The sequence below is a fragment of the Colletotrichum higginsianum genome, chromosome 10, assembly GCF_001672515.1.
Source record: "Colletotrichum higginsianum IMI 349063 chromosome 10, whole genome shotgun sequence".
Taxonomy (NCBI): Eukaryota; Fungi; Ascomycota; class Sordariomycetes; order Glomerellales; family Glomerellaceae; genus Colletotrichum; species Colletotrichum higginsianum.
In genome coordinates, this window is record NC_030962.1 from 1,794,050 (window position 1) to 1,811,565 (window position 17,516).

Sequence of the window (17,516 nt, forward strand, 5' to 3'; positions counted from 1 at the left end):
GTAAGTTCAAGGTACGCATGCATTAATCTATTTTCCACTGGATTCCTAAGCGGCTTGCACCAACAATCTCAAGGGTGACTTGTCTTTACATATCTCGCATACCCTAGAATCGGTCGTACGAGGAAATATCACCCGGCGACCCGGGACAAGGTTTGGTGATCGAGCCAAAGCCATTTCAAACCCTCTCCAAAACGAATCTTGTATGTATGCTGGCAACTCTGCAATTAATAATCATCAGACTCAAATTACATTCAGTCGCTCGCTCGCTCGCTCGCTCGCTCACTCACTCAAAAATCTCCAATAATCATCCAGATACTCGCCTACCATCATGACACAGCCCAAGAGCACGAGAACGGCCATACTGATCCAGAGCCCCGGTGTGGCCACGGTAGCAACAGTTCCCATACCGACACTGTCACCCACCAACATCCTCGTCAAGACGGCATGCGTCGGCCTCAACCCCTCGGACGCAAAGATGGTACAGGCCGGCGCGCCCCAGGGCTCCATGGCGGGCCTCGATTTCGCCGGCGAGGTGGTCTCCAAGGGATCTCAGGTCGGCTCGCACATCCGGCCCGGCGACCGGGTGTGCGGCGTCGCCTTCGGATACAACAGAGACAACGACGCCACTGGTGCCTTCGCCGAGTACGTCGTGGCGGAGGAGCATCTGGTCTTTGGCATCCCCGACGGCCTGTCGTTCCAAGAAGCCGCCACTCTCCCGTGCGGTCTGCTCACCGGCGGCATGGTTCTTCACCACTCGATGAAGCTGAGGGACACACCCGCAGATCCGACCGCACACGTCTTAGTGTACGGTGGGAGCACGGCCTCCGGCATATTCATGATACAGCTTCTCAAGCAGTAGGTTTCTTCTCTCCCCCGCCTCCCCCCCCCCCCCCCCCCCCCTCTCCGACGCTTCTCGGTCTATACTGCGAGCCTCGCCCCCCACTCCGTTGACAGACGAACCCAAACAGTGCCGGGTTCATACCCGTAGCGACATGCTCGCCTCGCAACTTCCATCTAGTCAAAGAGGCCGGGGCCGCGGCCGCCTTCGACTACAACTCGCCCACGTGCGCATCTGACATCCGCGCCCTGACCGACGACCGTCTGGCCCACGCAGCCGACTGCATCACCACGCCCGCGTCCATGAAGATCTGCTACGACTCCATGGGCGCCGCCGGCGGCCGCTACGTCGCCCTCGACAGCTTCCCGATCGCGTCCCACTCGCGGCGCGCCGTCCGGCCATCCTGGGTGTTCGCCATGAGCGCCTTCGGCTGCGCCGTCGACTGGGTCGCCCCGTACAAGTGCCATCCCTCCCCGGCCGACCGTCTGTTCGCCGAGACCTGGATGAGGCGGGCCGCCGACCTCGTGCGAGACGGGGAGGTCAGGCCGCTCCGGTTTCGCCTTGTGGGCGACTCGCTGGGGGATGTCAGCAAGGGCCTCGAAGAGCTGCGACAGGGGACGGTGTCGGGCGAGAAGCTCGTCTGCGTCGTCAACAGGTCCATGGTGAGCCCCGTTTGACTCGAGTCAGGCTTTAGATAGGATGGACTATATGTCCGGCTTCGTGTACAGAGTAGGGAGGACGTTACTTAGTGACATGAACCAGCGGGCCTGAACGTGTCATTGTTCTGCCCGATATGTTTTAAGCTTGAACTCAAACAAAATAGGTTGCATCGGCACGAGTAGTTGCCAAACTGAACAGAGTTTGGGCTGCCTTTCAGGGTCTTCTTGTGGGAACCATGGGTGGCACGAGTCAGTGTTATTGGACGCAGTGTCCCTATCGTCCGAACCTATGGACGAACCAGGCCATCCATCCGCGACTGGCATCACCGCCTTTCTCTCAATCTCTCTCTGTCTCTCTGTCTCTCTGTCTCTCTGTCTCTCTCGTTTTCTTCCATCCTCGAGCGATGGTCTTGTGACACTTTGCTTTGGTTCCCAGTTACATCCTTCCATACCAAGCATGATGTCTTCCCCCAAAGTCCTCGTCATCGGGTGCGGCGTGGCCGGGCCCGTCGTGGCATGCTTCCTAAAGCAAAAGGGCTATGAGCCCATCATCTTCGAGCGAGTAGAATCACCGGGCGACGTGGGCGCCTCGTTGATGATCTGCCCCAACGGCCTCAAGGTCCTCGAGCGCGTCGGGCCCATCCCCGACAAGCTGTTGGAGAACGGGCCGCCGGTCCTCGAGCTGTGCGACCACAAGGCTTCCGGCGAGGTCCTCGGCGGCTCCGACATCCCGACCGCGTTCGCCAAGCGATACGGCCAGCCTGCCGTCGGGGTCAAGCGGACCTTGATCACCTCGTGGCTCAGGGACGCGGCGGAGGAGAAGGGCATCGAGCTGAGGAGGGGCTGGGCGCTCGAGAGGATTGAAGAGTCCAACGATTCCATCACGGCTTTCTTTGAGGGAGGGAAATCCGAGACCGGATCGTTCCTCATCGGCTGCGACGGGCTGAAGGCCACGACGAGAAAATTGCTCCTTGCGCGAGCCGGCTTGCAGGACGGACTGCCTTCGTTTACAGGTTTGACGCAGGTACGACCCCAGTGTCATCTTTGTTTGCTTGTTTGCTTGTTTGTTTGTTTGGCTTCCTGCACACTTCCGTTTCTCTCAGATGATACGCCGGTGATTGACTCTTTTGGTGATCTTTTTCTTTTTGACAGACCGCTGGGGTTTCGCCGACGCCCGATGCTTTCCGTGGGCGTCCCGGAGCGAGGAACTGGTATGGCGAGCTGAGCCATGTCATCTGCTACGACATGACCCACGACAAGACGTCGTGGGCCTTGACACTACCTGGCGAAGCCGTTGAAGAGGCGTCATGGGGGTTGTTCGGCGACGAGCAGAGAGCGGCAGCTAAGAAGGCCATCTCGGCCGCCTTGGAGGCCAAGGGATGGGATCCGGTGGTGCTAGGCTTGGTCAACTCGGCCGAGCGCCTGATCAAGTACGGCATCTACGACCGCCCAGAGCTCAGCCCGGAACAGTGGTACTCGGGACGATGCGTCATGATCGGGGACGCCGTCCATCCCACAAGCGTCCATCTCGGCCAGGGCGCCAATCAGTCATGGTGAGCTTCCAAAGAAAGAAAGAAAAAAGGGAGAGGCCCCGGATTTGCCGAAAGGGGCCCCAAAAGGCCACTGACTAACACGAACTCCAGCGAGGACTGCTACTTTCTCGCAGAGGCGATCCCAGACTTCGACCACACCAAGCCGCTCTCGACGGAGCAGCTGTCGTCGATATTCAAGTCCTTCGCGGAAAAGCAGCAGCCGCACACGTCCGTCTTGGTCAACGGCGCGAGGGCGCTCGGCCGTGCTCGCGTGGCACCGCCCGAAGCTTGTGTCCAGCGCGACGCGGCGATTGCCCAATCCATGGCTGATCGAGCGGGACTTCAGGCAAAGTTCGACTTTACCTACTCGAGACCGTTTCAAAGACCCTCATAAGAAGGGCCTGATGGTGATGCAGTGGACTAAAGTTGCGTAAAGAGGACCGTGTTAGACTTTTGCTAGATTTTTAGTGTTTTTGCGTCGGAAGTGGCATACCTCGGCGCCGTCGACTTGGTTTGGCAATCAATCGCATCGGAAGACACTCTGAAACGTTGTGAGCAGTTTTGTGAATGCGGCCAGTGATTCCGGATTAATGGGGCCGTGTTCGGTGTGGGGCGTTCGGGTCCGGCCGATCCGACGCGGGCACGCAGCCGGCGCATGGCTTGGTCCCGGTTCATCGTCACGCCGGCTCGCCACCGGGTTTCCGGCTCCAACCTGGCGCATGGCCTTCTCGCAACTTTTAGTGACATTGCGTTTGGCGTCTCTCGCAAGTTGAACAACTCGGTTTGCGTTCGTCGGAGAGTAGAACAGTCAGCAAGGGGCTCACGTAGGGCCAAGTGCAGACGATGGATTCAAGAGACGTCGAACCATGGGACAGAGAAATTCACTACCATCGCTACTGTTACTACTGCCTCACCTATGCCCCCCTGGCCTCGCAACCAATGTATCCGTGTTTCGACTTGGTGTGATGGCGTACAACAACGTTAGACCTGGAAGGGAGGGAAACTGATGCCGAGGGTTGATGGTTTTGTTGAAGACTCATTTACGAATCAAATTACAGTAGGTTTTTGTGTGTGTGTCGGAAAAAACGATGCCATTAATTCCTTTCAGTAATTAACGCCTTATAGATCAAATCGTGACTGTTTGTGTGTGTGTGTGTGTTTGTGTCCCTGACTATGACAGATGCAAACGCCAAAGAACGAGATAGTCGGTTTTCTTGATCACCCCGGGAACAGCCAAGCTAATTACAGTCAAGCGTCTTATCACGACCCTTCCAGAACAACAGGCCGACAGGAATTTCAATGCACAATATATTCGTCGTGGAACTGCAGGCGTGGAATCTCTTTTCCAGGGTCTGTTGCCATCGTAGAGGGGCTGTGTTGGTTGACGCCCGTCTGCCGACTAGAGCACGTGGAGACGTTCGGGACAATGCCGAACGGAAGCGGAGCCGAGAAACACCCCCACCATGCGAACCATTCGTTGACGAACGAAACCTATTTTTAGACACGATACCGCGGTTACTCGATCCCGGGCTGAGTCCAATCATCCTAGTAAGACAACGAACTGGATATGGTTCTTCACATGAATCTTGTAGAGAGAAAAATAAGTCTAGCATGTGTGCAGATCCTGGCCAACCCTGCGTGTCATATTACCGTCGATGTTGACAGGGGCAGGGGAAGACATATCCCACCCCCCTGTCAGTCTCGGCCCTGCCAAGCATTCCCCTTCAAGAGACGAACATCTGCATCACAAGGCAGACTTAGCATCATGGCATCGGAAGGGGGGGGCTACAAGCCAATACACATGGAACGAGGTCGGGAGGGTTTGGGGCTGACGTGTGTCCCTCGATAGACCTTGAGAGATCGGAAAAAGATTGAAATTAAGACGGCCCGTATGCATCTGTAGTGTTGTATAACCGACAAGGCTGGATAGGCTCACGTAACAGTCTGCTCCGTATATGCACCAACGTTGAGCTGACGCTTTTAAGCTCCGGCGTCCGCGGAGAACTCGGGATATGGGCCATTTGCGGCTCCACAAAGCGCGCCCCTGGCGCCGGAACTTTGCTTTCGACCGTCCGGAGGTGTGGTTTATCATAGTCGACGAGGTTGACGGCATACCAGGATAAGTGTCGCGAGATGCCTCCCCAGCATCATCGCGTTACTAGAGTTTTCACAACTGCCCTCTCTCTCCACATTTCCCGTTCGACATCACAGGCGGCGCCTGGTGGACCCTGGTATTGTAAATATCAATCTGTAGCTTCCTGCCGCCGTTGTTACAATTGGAACTTCATCGTCAAAGAACAACTTTCACCTACGTTGAATTAATCACCGAGCCTCTCATCTTGACCTTGCACTTTAGATTTGAAGATTTGTGGTCTCGCCCACGCACACTGTATAAGCAAAAGACCATTGTTCGCTATTCAAGTCTTAGGTCAACCTTCCTAGTCTGGCTCTGAATTCTGTATTGATGTGATAATGTCAAAATGTTACAATACAATAGTTTGTTCTCAATCCACATCTCCAACAACACCACAAATGCTGGCTATGTAGCCAAGAAACTCATAGCTATTATACGTACAGCATAATACTTCATGTATCACGCGTATTGTTACAGTATTACGACAACACATTATGCCGCCCTATCAGGGCATCTTGAACCTCAATAACCCCATCTCTCCCCGTCACTCCCGTCCCCCCCCCCCCCCCTCCTCACGAAGCTGAATCTCCCCAAAACTCCATAATCGCCCTCGAGGCATTCCTCTGCGTCCGCCACGTCTCGGCCGCCAGCGAGCTTCCGTTCCTCTGCAGCATGCCCACCCAGTCGCCCATGGCCTCCCCCCGGCCCCCGACGCCCGCGAAGTGCACCAAAAAGTCCCCCCGCCGCGCCTGGTAGTCCGCCAGCCCGGCCTCGTCCTCCCGCTCGAGGAACGCGCTCGCGTTGCCGCCCGGGTACGCGTTGAACCACGTCTGCGGCACGAACCGCACGCCCCTCTCGAACTCGGGCTCCCCGATGAGGAACCCCATCGCGCTCTGCTCCGTGAACGGCAGCTCGACGTCCGGCCGGTAGTGCCGGAAGGCGAGGACGGCGCTGAAGAGCTCGACGGCCCACTGCCCGACCCGGAGCAGGAAGACGCCGTTGTTCAGCCCGTTCCAGTCCTTGGTGGCCAGGAGCTGCACCTGGTCGTCCGGCGCCTTCCCCCCGCCGCCGTCTTTCTCTCCCTCTCCGTTATTGGTGGCGGCGGCGCCATCGGTCCGGCTCGGGGGCAGGAAGCTGGAAGCCGGCCGGCACTGGTCGAGGATGATGGTATCGCGGTCGACCCAGAAGATCCACTCCGCCCGCTCCCGGCGCGGCTTCAGCATCTCGTCCAGCAGCATGGACAGGAGGAACGCCGGCTTGTTCCAGAGGTCGTCGACGAGCGGCGAGCACATGACCTCGAGCTTCTGGCCGTGGAGCATCGTGTGCATGACGTGCGTCTGCAGCGCGTCCTGGTAGTGTTTCTCGACCTTGCCGAAGTGCGCCGTCGCGGTGGTGACGCGGACGGCGGCCCCCTCGGGTGTCGGGTGGTTTGGGCACGCCGACTTGAGGGCCTCGAACTGCGCCAGCACATCGGAGGGAGTGGGCGGTAGACAATGGTGTTCTCTGTGGTTCGGCGGGTGGGAAGAGGTGACGTGGTCGATTCGAGTCGTTGTCGTGGTGTCGTTGTATAGCATCAGGGTTCGGACAGCGGTCAATAGTAGAACGATGAACACGAAGACTTTGATGGCCAGAGGGGACACCAAGACCTGCAGAAGCTTCGGACGATTCATGGCTCAAGGTTAATCTTACGGAGATCGGTATGTTTTCTCAAGTTGAGTGATTCGACGAGTGCGGGCCGTCTTTATATTCCAACTCGTCCAAGGCCCTGTGACATGACATCGTAAGTGACTCCACCGACTCTACAGCATTACACCGATATGTCGACGATCTCCTTCCCTTTTCTCTTCTCATAGATTTTTGACCTGGCCTCCCCACGTCAACCGTCAGTCGTGAGTGCGTCTAACACCATCCGAGTGACTTGATGTACCCCTGCCAGGTCCATAGTGTATCCCACCGGCAAAGCACGAGCGAGTTTTACAGAAATGTAGATAAGGACAACCGGCACTCTATGGCCTCGCTCATTCCCGGCATGGCCCATTACAGACTAGCATAGAACCCTGCTTGGGCTCTCTGTGTTCTACCCACCAGCCAACGTGTGGAGACATTCTAGGCACGAAAATGCCACACACTCGGTAGCAACCTTGGGGGGCATTCGTAAGCCTCGGTAGATTCGTCCCCAAGGAAATATTTCTGTAGTCGTCTTCACACTACCAAACTCTGAAAAGGGGCAAAAGCCTCTCCTCTCGGATGTATTTTGGTATCGCGAAACAGGCACTAGGGTTTGTAATACGAGTCACGTCAGGGGGGAGACGTGGCGTGCTCGGGAAGACAGCTTTGTCGTCGAGATACAAGTGCGGCTGAGTCCACAACAACGAAGGGCGCAGCCCCAGGGTCCAGTCTACTCTATGCCACAACCCTGCCCTTCCAGAAGACGCAAATCCAAGATGAGCATGGCTTTGACGGCTGCGCAGCCGTCTGAACTCTGGGCCCCGCGGGGCCGATTTTTCGTCCAGAGATGACAACTAACCTAGTACAACCGTAAACAGTTCGCTCGCCGGCAAGGTTGGGGGAGGCAGCCAATCTCAATATTTTTCATCTGGTACCACGTTCAGAGGACGCGGACTCTCCCAAGAGCCAACTCAAATCCTGACTCTGCCACGACAGACAAGGTCTGGCGGCGCTGAACTCCAGTGAGTACACCGGCCGGGATCATGGGTGGTTCAATGTAAGTTCTAGTATCCGGGATTTCATTTCCGAAGACGCAGACTCGCAGATTTCGGGCAGGAAAAACGCAGTGATAAATGGCTACGGACTCACGCATGACAGTTTCAAAGACACCCCCCTCACCCCCCAGAACTAAGCTACATCACCGCCAGCGGACGAGTCAAATTATCGGAGCCTACTGTCTCGGCCGCGGAAAAGTTCTCTTCAAGAGGGTCGGCCGAGACGCTTTTAGGTTGCTTAAACTTGTAACACGTAGAGTAAGGGGCAGAAATAAGACTAGTGCCGTTTGCGGCCCTCATGCAGGTATTGTGCTGCTAGAAAAAAGCTTTGCGTGGTCAGAGATTCCGGAGACCAAAGTTAAAAACACATGTGTCTTGCCATCGCGGTCTTCCTCTGCAACGGGTGGAAACCCCTAAAGCCAACAGCATAGCATGTTATTGAGACTAGGAGACGGGAGAAAACACAGTCTCAGTTTCAAACTGTCACACAGGAATAACTGGACAACCGCCTGAGTCTCCTATCCTAGAGTTTAAGGGGGAAGGGGGAAGGGGGAAGGGCAAAAAGTATAACTAAACACAGTCCTATGGTCGGTCGATCAAGATAAAAGGGGTGTCAGTCAGTCGACAGGTACATACATAATAGAACTCCCCAAGTCCGGAATATCGCCTCACTCTCTCTCTCTCTCTCTCTCTCTCTCTCTCCTTAAAAACTGCGCGGGCCCTGCGCGCGGCCGGAAAAAGATACGAGGTGGAGTACGGACAGCTCATGTGACTCGATGATGAGGTTTACGGCAAAAGGCCCCCCCTCCCCATCCCCATGTCGATTTCCGGATCCGAAGCCCTCGGGTCTCCAGCCCCCGGGTCCCGTCAAAACGTCGGAAACCCGAGTACGGCCGCCGCAACCGCCGCGCGTCCATCCCTCTCTCTCTCTCTCTCTCTCTCTTCTGCCACTAGCGTTGTCCATAGAAATAGTATTTGCCAAGACCGATCTCTATCCATGTGTTTTTCTGTCGGCGGGGAAATCTCACAACAAGCCTCTTCCCCTCCTCCGGTTTATTCCATTTTTAGCAGGTGATTCATCACGGCTGACCGTCCAGGGTCTATCTGTGGCTTTGACATGTACGGCCTATCCATACAATGCAGCATGGGCTGTCACCTGTTTGTGATATCACCAGTAGGTAGGCCGGCAATTTCAACCGTCTTCTTCGCAACACAAATACATATACACAAAGACAGTATTTTGTGTGTAAATCGACATTCACTTATTCAGCCCTTGGGCGGCAAGCCTGCGATCCACAGGGAGCCTTCACGGCCCAAAAAAAAATTACAATACAGGACACGACGAGGTGAGCCCGTAGACACCCTCCACAGAAACGATCTGGTGCATCCTCGCTTCCTATGCCCAGAGCACAACGGTCGATCCCGTCGTCCGCCTACCGTACAGGCAGTTCCCGAACAGCCCGTGATTCCTAGCTAGGGGGGACAAGACTTCTCACGACATACGACGTGGTACGCAAGAGAAGTGGCTCCATACGATCCGCCCGTCCCTCCCCTCTCCCTCAACGGCCAGGGCCATGTAGAGAGTTCTTCAGCAGCTCGTACATGTCGTTATCGTCCCCAGCATAGCTGTGGTTCGGCATTCCGTCAGAGTTTTGATGATGGTGGTGCTGCTGCTGCTGGTATGCCTGATTGCCGCTGCTCGAGCTAGTGCCGTAGTTGATGGAAGCGCCGCCTCTAGCCGCGTATCCTCCCGAGACATTCGCCGATGGGAACGATGTATTCGTGCCCGATCCGAAACCATACCAGCTGTGCTGGTCCGATTGCGTAGGCTGTTGCTGCGTTTGAGACGAGTACGAGCCGTACGACTGAGACGGTTGCTGCTGCTGCTGGTGGTTTTGTTGCTGATGTTGCTGCTGGCTTTTGTGTCTTGTGGATGGCATGGCTTGGCTAGCCGTTGCCGCGTTTCGCATGTTGAACGACTGCAGCGTAGAGGACTGTTGTCGTGGTTGTTGTTGTTGCTGCTGTTGCTGCTGCTGCTGCTGTACTTCCGGCGAGGACTGCGCGTACGGGTTTGTAGTAGGCGTTTCGGTGGCCGTGTCATCTCTATAAGGTTGCTGCGTGTTGTGGCGAGATTGGGATTGGGGTTGGGAGTTGTACATCTGCCCGGACCGCGGATTATTGCTCGGGGTATATGACAGGTTGCTAGTATTGTTCTGGGGCGTCATGCTGCTTCTGCCGTGGTCGTATGACGTGTATGCCGACGGGGCTGCAGAGGTGGTCTGCGGCGCGTACGGCTGATACGCCAGTTTCGTGTCTGCTTCCGCCAAGGTGTTGCCCCCTGCACTCGGGTATTTCGCGCCATAGGTATTGTAGTTGGAAACACTGCCCAAAGAATGAGTGTCGCTATTGTTGTATGTGGTATCAAGCGTTCCTCGGGTCGTCGACGGCTGGACAGTGTGATGAGACTGACTCGGCCGCTGCTCGTTGACGGGTGTACGGGTTGACGTTCGATGGCCGGCTCGACTCTTAGCTCGAACCGTCTGCACGGGCGCTTGGAACGGCGAGACAACTCGCGGTGCTTGGGCGACTTGAGCTACTCCCTGCGTGGGAGATGGCCGATGCTGCTGCTGCTGCTGCTGCTGATGCATGGCGGCTTGGGCTGCAATCTGTTGCGTAGTATCATTGGCGGCCGCCGACTGCTGACTGACAGCGCTTGGTGTAGGTATCTGAACTGACTTGCGCGACCGATGTTGCCGCGCCGACATGGATGACGACACCGTGTTTGTCGGCTTGGCCGGTGACATGCTCTGCCAGTTCTGCGCGTAGTTTGGGAGCGGAACGGCGCTCTCGGTGATGGGTTGCTGCTGCTGCGGAATCCCGGATGGCAAGCTGCGGCGTGTATTAGTAGGAGAGTTTCCCGTCGTCTGAGGACTCTTGGTCGCAGGCTGATGATGATAACCAAGACTGCCGGCAGTAGCCGCCTGTGATTGACCCACGTTCCTCGTATCGGCGGGCTGAACCAAATTCGCCGTATCCGCGTTTGTGTGAGTGTAGACTGCTGTAGTATCGGTAAGAGATGACGGCTCCGCGTAACTCACGCTGACCAAGGTCTCCGGATACGAGGACACACTCTGAGACATGCCCATGTCGTTGGAAGCAGTGTGCGTATATGACAGTTGATTGTGGCCAGAGTTGAAGTAGTCCTGGCTGGGAGTCTCGGCGGCTGGAGTAATCATGTTGGCGACGGGCATATTGGACGTGTAATCGATGGTCTCGATGTCGTCGGGCTCCTGCTCTTCAGTTTCCGCCTCCGTCTCCGGGGCAGTCTCCGTCTCGGGAGCAGGCTCGGGCTCCGACTCCGGCGCAGCCTCGGGTTCTGGTTCAGGTTCGGCTTCCGCTTCAGTCTCGTCTTGGTCGTCGTCCACCAGTACCGACGACTTCTCCTCCTTCTTTTTGGCCGCCTGTTTTTTGACAAGGGGGTATTGACACCCGACGCCCTCTTCCTCACACAAAGAGCAAGTAGGCTTGGCTCGGTCGCACTAGTTTGAGCGAATTAGACTGGACTCCGCGAGCCCCGCCGGCGGGGAGGATGTAGACTTACCTTGGTCTTTGCTCTTCTGCAAGCAATGCAGGAACCTCTCGAGACTTGCCTTAGCGGAGTGCCCGCGGGAGCCGGGATCAGCTCTTCCTCCTCGGCATCGCTAGCCGCCGCCTTGGACTTTCGCGGGCGTCTTTTCTTGGTGGGGGTAGGGGATTCCAACAATGATGCGGGATCGTCAGCAGTCCCCGCTTTGGCGGCAGGTTGGTCAGACGTGGGTAGTGCGCTTGTTGACGATGCCGGGTTGACATTGCTGGGATGCACAATCCGAAGCCTCTCGGCGCCGTACTTGGCCAACATGGCAAGGGATTCTTTCTGGAGATCCGGAGACTGGTTGGCGAAGATGCTGAACTGCTCGGTAGAAAGACTCTCCGGATCGACACCGCTGTCGCTGAGGAGTCTAATGGCAACTTCACGACGCCGGGCGGCCTCGGCCGGAGGCACATCGAGGACAGCATGTAAGTGAACGCCACTTTGCACGGCGGCGTCGGCCTTGGTCAAGACGGTGGCCGTTGACGGGTCGTTGCCGGCGGCCTCTTCTTGCGCACCTTGACCGTTCGCCGCAGCCGCGGCCTCCGACTTCGTCTTCCTCCTTTTTTTCTTGGGTTGACTGGGCGTTCCATCCCCATTCGCCTCGCTCTTCCTCTTCCTCGGGGTCTTGGCCTTCTTCGGCTTGTCGCAAGCGGGGATGAGGGAAGCCGGTGGTGCTGCAGGGGGCAGCGGCCGGAAATGCTCAATCATCTCGCCGACGGTCTTGTGGAAGGGCGTGTGCTCGTACTTGATGTTGATTGTTCTCGAGTTCTTGGAGAAGGCGATGGTAAGAGTGCCGCGACAATCAAACGCCGGTCTGCCTGGAGCATGGTCAGTCCTCGGTGCTCCTCATCAGTGCGCCGCAGCGTCAGTCACGGCGGGTGGTTACCTGAGATGACGGGTTCCAGCTCCTTCTGACTATACTCTCCAACGAGAGCCTTGTTTGCCGTCTTGCCGACCTGGCGGTTCCACATGGCGACAGAGTCCTTGCAGATATAGGTGAAGGTCCAACCGTACTGGCCACGCGAGACCTCCCGGACGACCCAGGTACTCTCGTCTGCTGTCGACAACAGGCCAACAATGTGTTTGGCAACAGATCGCTGGATTGCAGGGTTGTCGTGGGGCTGGCTGATGATGGTCTCGTAGGCGCGCACAACCTTCACGGGCTGGCCGTCGACGATGCGGGTTGGGACGCCAGCCAAGGCGGGATCGTTGGCCTCGGGCGCTTCGGTGTCGGTCTCACGGATGGCGAACTCGACGGTGGACGGCACCTCGAGCGTGACGAGGACATGTTCGCATCGCGTGGGGGTCTTTTTGAGTTCGAGATCGCGGCGGAGCTGGGCTGGGAGGTCGTCGGGGCGTGCGATGGAGGGTTTGTTACTCGGCGCGTCGCCATACGAGGGCGCCAGGCCCAGCAAGGCCTCGGCCATGGCCGGGTGCGACTCTCGGGACTGTGCGCTGCGATAAATGAAGGCAACGAGGCATGCCAGTCGCGACTTGGCGGTCGGGGATTGCTGGGTAGTGACCGAGTGCCGCTCGAAGGCATCGATGGACGGCGACGGCGATGACGATGGTTTGGTCGGAGTCGTTGCGATTCGCTCGCGCTGGGGGCGCCATGTCGCGGAACCGCGTTGGTAAATGGGAGTGGTACTGGGATTGGGATTGGGATTAGGACGGGGTGGGTTCGGCGGGGACATGGACGTGAAAGGTGGAGGAGGCAAGGGTGGAGTGTGCGTAGGTGTGGCGCAAGCTCCACCACCCCCCAAGCCCTTGTCCCCAAGCAGGGGCTGCTGCTGTGCTCGACCGGCCGCCACAGCACGCTCGGGCGAGCCCGTGGCTGTGACCATTGTACCTAGGTATTTACTTAGGTAAGGCAAATGGTCTAAGTACCTGTGAGTTGGTTGTCGCGCACTGTCAATGCTGCTACTCCGTTTCGTCAATCGGAGTAGATATACAGGGTTAGAGAAATGAAGTCGCCGCGAGTTTCGTGTTGCAGTCGATGCAAGGGATCAAGAAGAAAAGAGGGAAAAGAACATCGGGGTAGTGTCTGTCGTCGGTGTAGTTTGCATCGGTCGAAATATTTCGCGTCAAGTCGTTCGCTGTGAGAACTGGAAGTGGACGAGAAGTAAAAAAGACAAAGTGAAAGTTGCGAGTTGCGAATTGCGAATTGCGAGTTACGAGTTACGAGTTACGAGTTGCGGGAAGAGTACGTACTGGCTGTCCTCTTGTTGCGGTTGGTCGGGAAGGAGTCAGAAACAAGACGGAAGGAAGGAGGTGCTTATTCGTTACTTACAGTTGCGGTTGCCTTGCTTGGTTTGGATTGGTCTGTATCAGGCCTCTGATGCCCAAGTGAGTGTCCCTATTCACCTGATGTGAATACCGGATGAAGTTCATCGACCAACCAGAAGACAGCGCTGCTACCTAGGTTTAATACACGCCATTGCTCACTCAAGCCATTCGATCTAGGTAGGCAGAACATCACACAATCAGTTTGAGAACAACGTTGCCTGGCCATGTCACGGTGCTAGCTGTGATGCGTTGCATGATTCTCATTTTCGACTATATGAAATGGAAAGGAAAAAAGACCTAATGCCATGCGGGCTATCCCCGTTGTTGTGTTGTTATTAAGAAACGGAGCTCAAACTCCGGAGGGTATCAATGGTATACAGGTGATGTGACGGATAAAGCATGGGGAAAGGGAGGGAGGGGGGGACGGAGGGTTTAGTAGTAAATCTTCTCGTCCCAGATCGGGGGTCTTGCGCCCTCCGAGTCCCACACGAGCTTGTTCTTCTCGTCCAGCTGGCATCCCTCGTCCGTGATGGGGATGATCTTGCTCGTCTGCGCAATCTCGTACTTGGAAACTCCCGCAGAGTCCTCGGGGATCCAAAGCAAAGGAGGCAAGCTCGAGACCGAAGGAGGGTAGTAGGCGTTGTCTTGGATGGCGCCGGGGTACATTTCGTCGATGGTGGCCGCGTCGTGGGGGACCAACTGGCGGAGCGTGATGTAGTCGGCAAAGATCCAGGGCTTGAGGAACCGAGTCACAATGTTTCCGCCCTTCTCGACAGTGTTCTCCTCGCCGCCGGGGCTGAACTTCTTGATGTTGGGGATCTTCTTGAACAGGTTGCTCGAGTCGCCGTTCTGCTCCTCCGAAACGCCTCGGCCCGAGTCCTTGCGGTCCATGCCCTCAATCTCGGCGCTCAGAGACTCCTCCTCCACCTGCAGCGTTCTGGGGAGTGTGTACATGAGAGGGTCCAGCACGCTGTTCATCGTAAGGTGGAACAGGACGGAAAAGATCAAGAAGACGATCATGAGGACGAGAGGTCCAATGGCGACCGACACGGCGAAAAGACCAATCAGGCAGATCTCGGCCAGGTAAACGCCGGCGAAGAGCTGCTTGAGGGCGCGGGGGTACAGGAGGCCCCTAGTGTCGATCCTGGTGTCGGTGACGAACAAGATGTTGTAGCGGTACGAGAGGTAGAACAACCCCATACCAATCGTCGAGAAGAACAGCATGAGAGGTGCGATGATGGCATACGTAATGCCTGCGAGGGTGTTAGTCGGAGGATCCACCAAAATGGAGGGTTGGGTGAGTGGATGGCTCTTGTTATGGACAATGACTTACTAATGACCGCAATGGTTGTGTAGACGGGGAGGACGCTTCCCCAAGAGATCGCCGCCAGCGTGGACCACTTCTGGTAGAGCGCTCTGGGCGTGTTGGTGAGGAACTTGAGCACGGCCACGAAGATGGCGAAAGCGACCACCTGAGTCAAGACGCCAACCGCGAGGGTGATGCCCTGAACGATGAAGTAGCTGATGTAGAAGCTGTACGACTTGGGCAACGCCGTGGACAGGGTACCGAAGATGGAACCGGGGTTTTCGGCGATGGCTTGGATCGTCGCGATGGCCGATCCGGAGATGGTTGTTATCAGGAAGACCTGGATCAGCTGGAACCAGTAGTAGGCGTTCTGGGTGAAGAGTTCGACGCGGGAGTCCGAGGGCTCGCCAGAGAGCTTGGCGCAGAGGCGCATGATGACGGGGACCAGCGACATGAGAACGGCCAAGGCGACACTGGGAAGCAGGCCGGACACGACGCCCATGATGACATCGGGGATCTTTTGGAGCCAGGTCAGGAAGGACACCTTCTCGAGGTAGGACACCTGCGAGATGATACCGACAAGGGTGACGGGGATGGCCCAGAAGATGATGAGGGCGGCGATGAAGGCGATGACGGCGTATCGCCGGACGACCTTTTGCCACCACGAGACACGGAGGGACTTCCAGATGACCTCGGTGGGCTGGATTCCGATGTACTTGGGCGTCATCTGAAGGGCCTGGTGATGGGTCGTGACCTGGAACGCGGCCTGAGCATCCGACTGGGTGTAAAACTCGGCGAAGACAGCGGGGATCTTCTTGTACTTCCCGGCACGGTAGTCGGCTTGGGCAGCATCGACGGCGGGGATCAAGCGTTGAAGCTCGGCGCGGCACCATTCGATTGTGTCGACCTTTCTGCCGATGAGACCCAGCAGGCCGAGGCGGTGGGTCGGACGCTTCTTCTGGGGGATCCAGCGAGCAGCGGCATCGCCAGACTCGGTGTCCTGGGCGGAAGGGGTCTTGTCGGCAGATGCGCCGTTCTTGACAGCCTTGAGGCGCGCGGCGTTGGCGAGCTTGATAAGCTTGACTTGGGCCTTTTCGAGCTTCATGGCAACCTTGTCGCGCTCCTCGACGAGCTCATCGAGCTTCTCGGTGTCGCCGGTGATCCAGACCCTCTTGATCGACTCGCTGAAGAGCTTCTTGAACTTGGCCTCGTCCAGGTAGGCGTCGGGGACCGAAGTGAAGAGAACTGTGCGCGACGAGATGCGCTTGGCGTAGGTCGGGGAGAGCAAGAAGGCCTGGCGCAGGTTGATGTAGAAGATGCACTCGCGCATGATGAGGTACATGACGAAGCCGTAGAAGAGCCAACCGATGAGGGCGTGGGCGTACAAGCGGTTAAGGCCGGAGGAGACGGTCACGTCGATGTTGCTGTACGTCAGGATGTCAAGCTGCTGGGCCGTTCCTCCGCCCGTAGCATTGACGGGAAACAGGACGGGCCAGGTCATGATGAGGCCGACCAAGCAGATGGTGGCGCAGATACGGAGGAAGCGAAGAAAGAGATAGGAGTCGAGGGACTGGTGCTTGAGAGCGTATATGTCGGGGATCTTCCAGAAGTGAGCAAACCAGTTGAAGATGCCGCTGGGCAAGCTCGGCGATCGTTCACTGTAAGACGGTCAGTAGCTGGATCACGCGCCACACGTACACACGCACACGCACGCACACACGCATGCGTGCATGTATATGTGTATGGGTGAAGAGAGAATTATTAGACTGACCTTTCACGCAAACTGCCAAGGTAGGTTCGCGGCGCATAGAATCGACGTTGGCTCCGGCGAAGGATAAGGAAGATAACGAGGTAGGCGCCGGCAATAGGGGCGCAGACGGCTAGAGTGCTGACCAGACCGGAGATGGAGCTGCCCGACTCATCGCCGAGAGCCTCACCCCTATTGTCCTGGCCGCTCTGGAGATCGTCGAGGGTCGACATGGCGACGAACAGGCGGATTGATACGCCTCTAGGTCGGTGTGGTGATGTTGATGGTGGTGGTGGAAATCCAATGCCAGAGTAAAAGGGAAAAGTAGATAAAAAAAGTGGTTGAAGAGAAGTAGATGTAGTAGATATGTGTGTGTGTGTGGTGGTGGTGGTGGTGAGGGGGGGGTCCCTGGGGCCAAGGCGGGTATTAAACAGGGAAGGGCGTTGAGTCGTGTCTGGTATCAAGTGTCGACGGTGTCGTGGCTCTGCAGCTAACCAGAGAGACAAGAGAAAGAGAATTCAATGGACAGGGGGTGGCCAGAGGGAAGATGGAGCCGACGTGAGGAGGGAGGAAGGGATGATATGTACCGCGTCGAAAAAACCGGGCGCTGGGAAATGAGACGATGGGTTTGGCCGTGAGCTAGGTAGGTTGACTAAGGTA

At 56.9% G+C, this 17,516-nt stretch overlaps 5 protein-coding genes across 5 annotated transcripts; 2 read left to right on the forward strand and 3 right to left on the reverse strand.

Annotated features, from left to right (window-relative positions):
• Nucleotides 1–328: 328 nt before the first annotated feature.
• On the forward strand, nucleotides 329–3,423 carry CH63R_14032 (Salicylate hydroxylase; the record flags this gene model as incomplete). Its single annotated transcript, XM_018309006.1, has 6 exons — nucleotides 329–855; nucleotides 969–1,500; nucleotides 1,662–1,746; nucleotides 1,800–2,521; nucleotides 2,650–3,050; nucleotides 3,141–3,423. The coding sequence occupies 6 exons, from the start codon at nucleotides 329–331 to the stop codon at nucleotides 3,421–3,423; spliced, it is 2,550 nt and encodes an 849-aa protein (XP_018151324.1).
• Nucleotides 3,424–4,492: 1,069 nt separating this feature from the next.
• On the forward strand, nucleotides 4,493–4,878 carry CH63R_14033 (uncharacterized protein; the record flags this gene model as incomplete). Its single annotated transcript, XM_018309007.1, has 3 exons — nucleotides 4,493–4,505; nucleotides 4,531–4,577; nucleotides 4,651–4,878. 3 exons carry the CDS (start codon nucleotides 4,493–4,495, stop codon nucleotides 4,876–4,878), a joined length of 288 nt encoding a protein of 95 aa, XP_018151325.1.
• An 857-nt stretch (nucleotides 4,879–5,735) lies between these two features.
• On the reverse strand, nucleotides 5,736–6,833 carry CH63R_14034 (Galactosyl transferase gma12 mnn10 family protein; the record flags this gene model as incomplete). The annotated part of the gene is made up of 1 exon (XM_018309008.1): nucleotides 5,736–6,833. The coding sequence occupies one exon, from the start codon at nucleotides 6,831–6,833 to the stop codon at nucleotides 5,736–5,738; it is 1,098 nt and encodes a 365-aa protein (XP_018151326.1).
• Nucleotides 6,834–9,445: 2,612 nt separating this feature from the next.
• Nucleotides 9,446–13,361, reverse strand: CH63R_14035 (C6 finger domain-containing protein; the record flags this gene model as incomplete). Its single annotated transcript, XM_018309009.1, has 3 exons — nucleotides 9,446–11,425; nucleotides 11,488–12,335; nucleotides 12,404–13,361. 3 exons carry the CDS (start codon nucleotides 13,359–13,361, stop codon nucleotides 9,446–9,448), a joined length of 3,786 nt encoding a protein of 1,261 aa, XP_018151327.1.
• An 874-nt stretch (nucleotides 13,362–14,235) lies between these two features.
• On the reverse strand, nucleotides 14,236–17,089 carry CH63R_14036 (Duf221 domain-containing protein; the record flags this gene model as incomplete). The annotated part of the gene is made up of 3 exons (XM_018309010.1): nucleotides 14,236–15,056; nucleotides 15,137–16,767; nucleotides 16,881–17,089. 3 exons carry the CDS (start codon nucleotides 17,087–17,089, stop codon nucleotides 14,236–14,238), a joined length of 2,661 nt encoding a protein of 886 aa, XP_018151328.1.
• Between the last annotated feature and the right edge of the window lie 427 nt (nucleotides 17,090–17,516).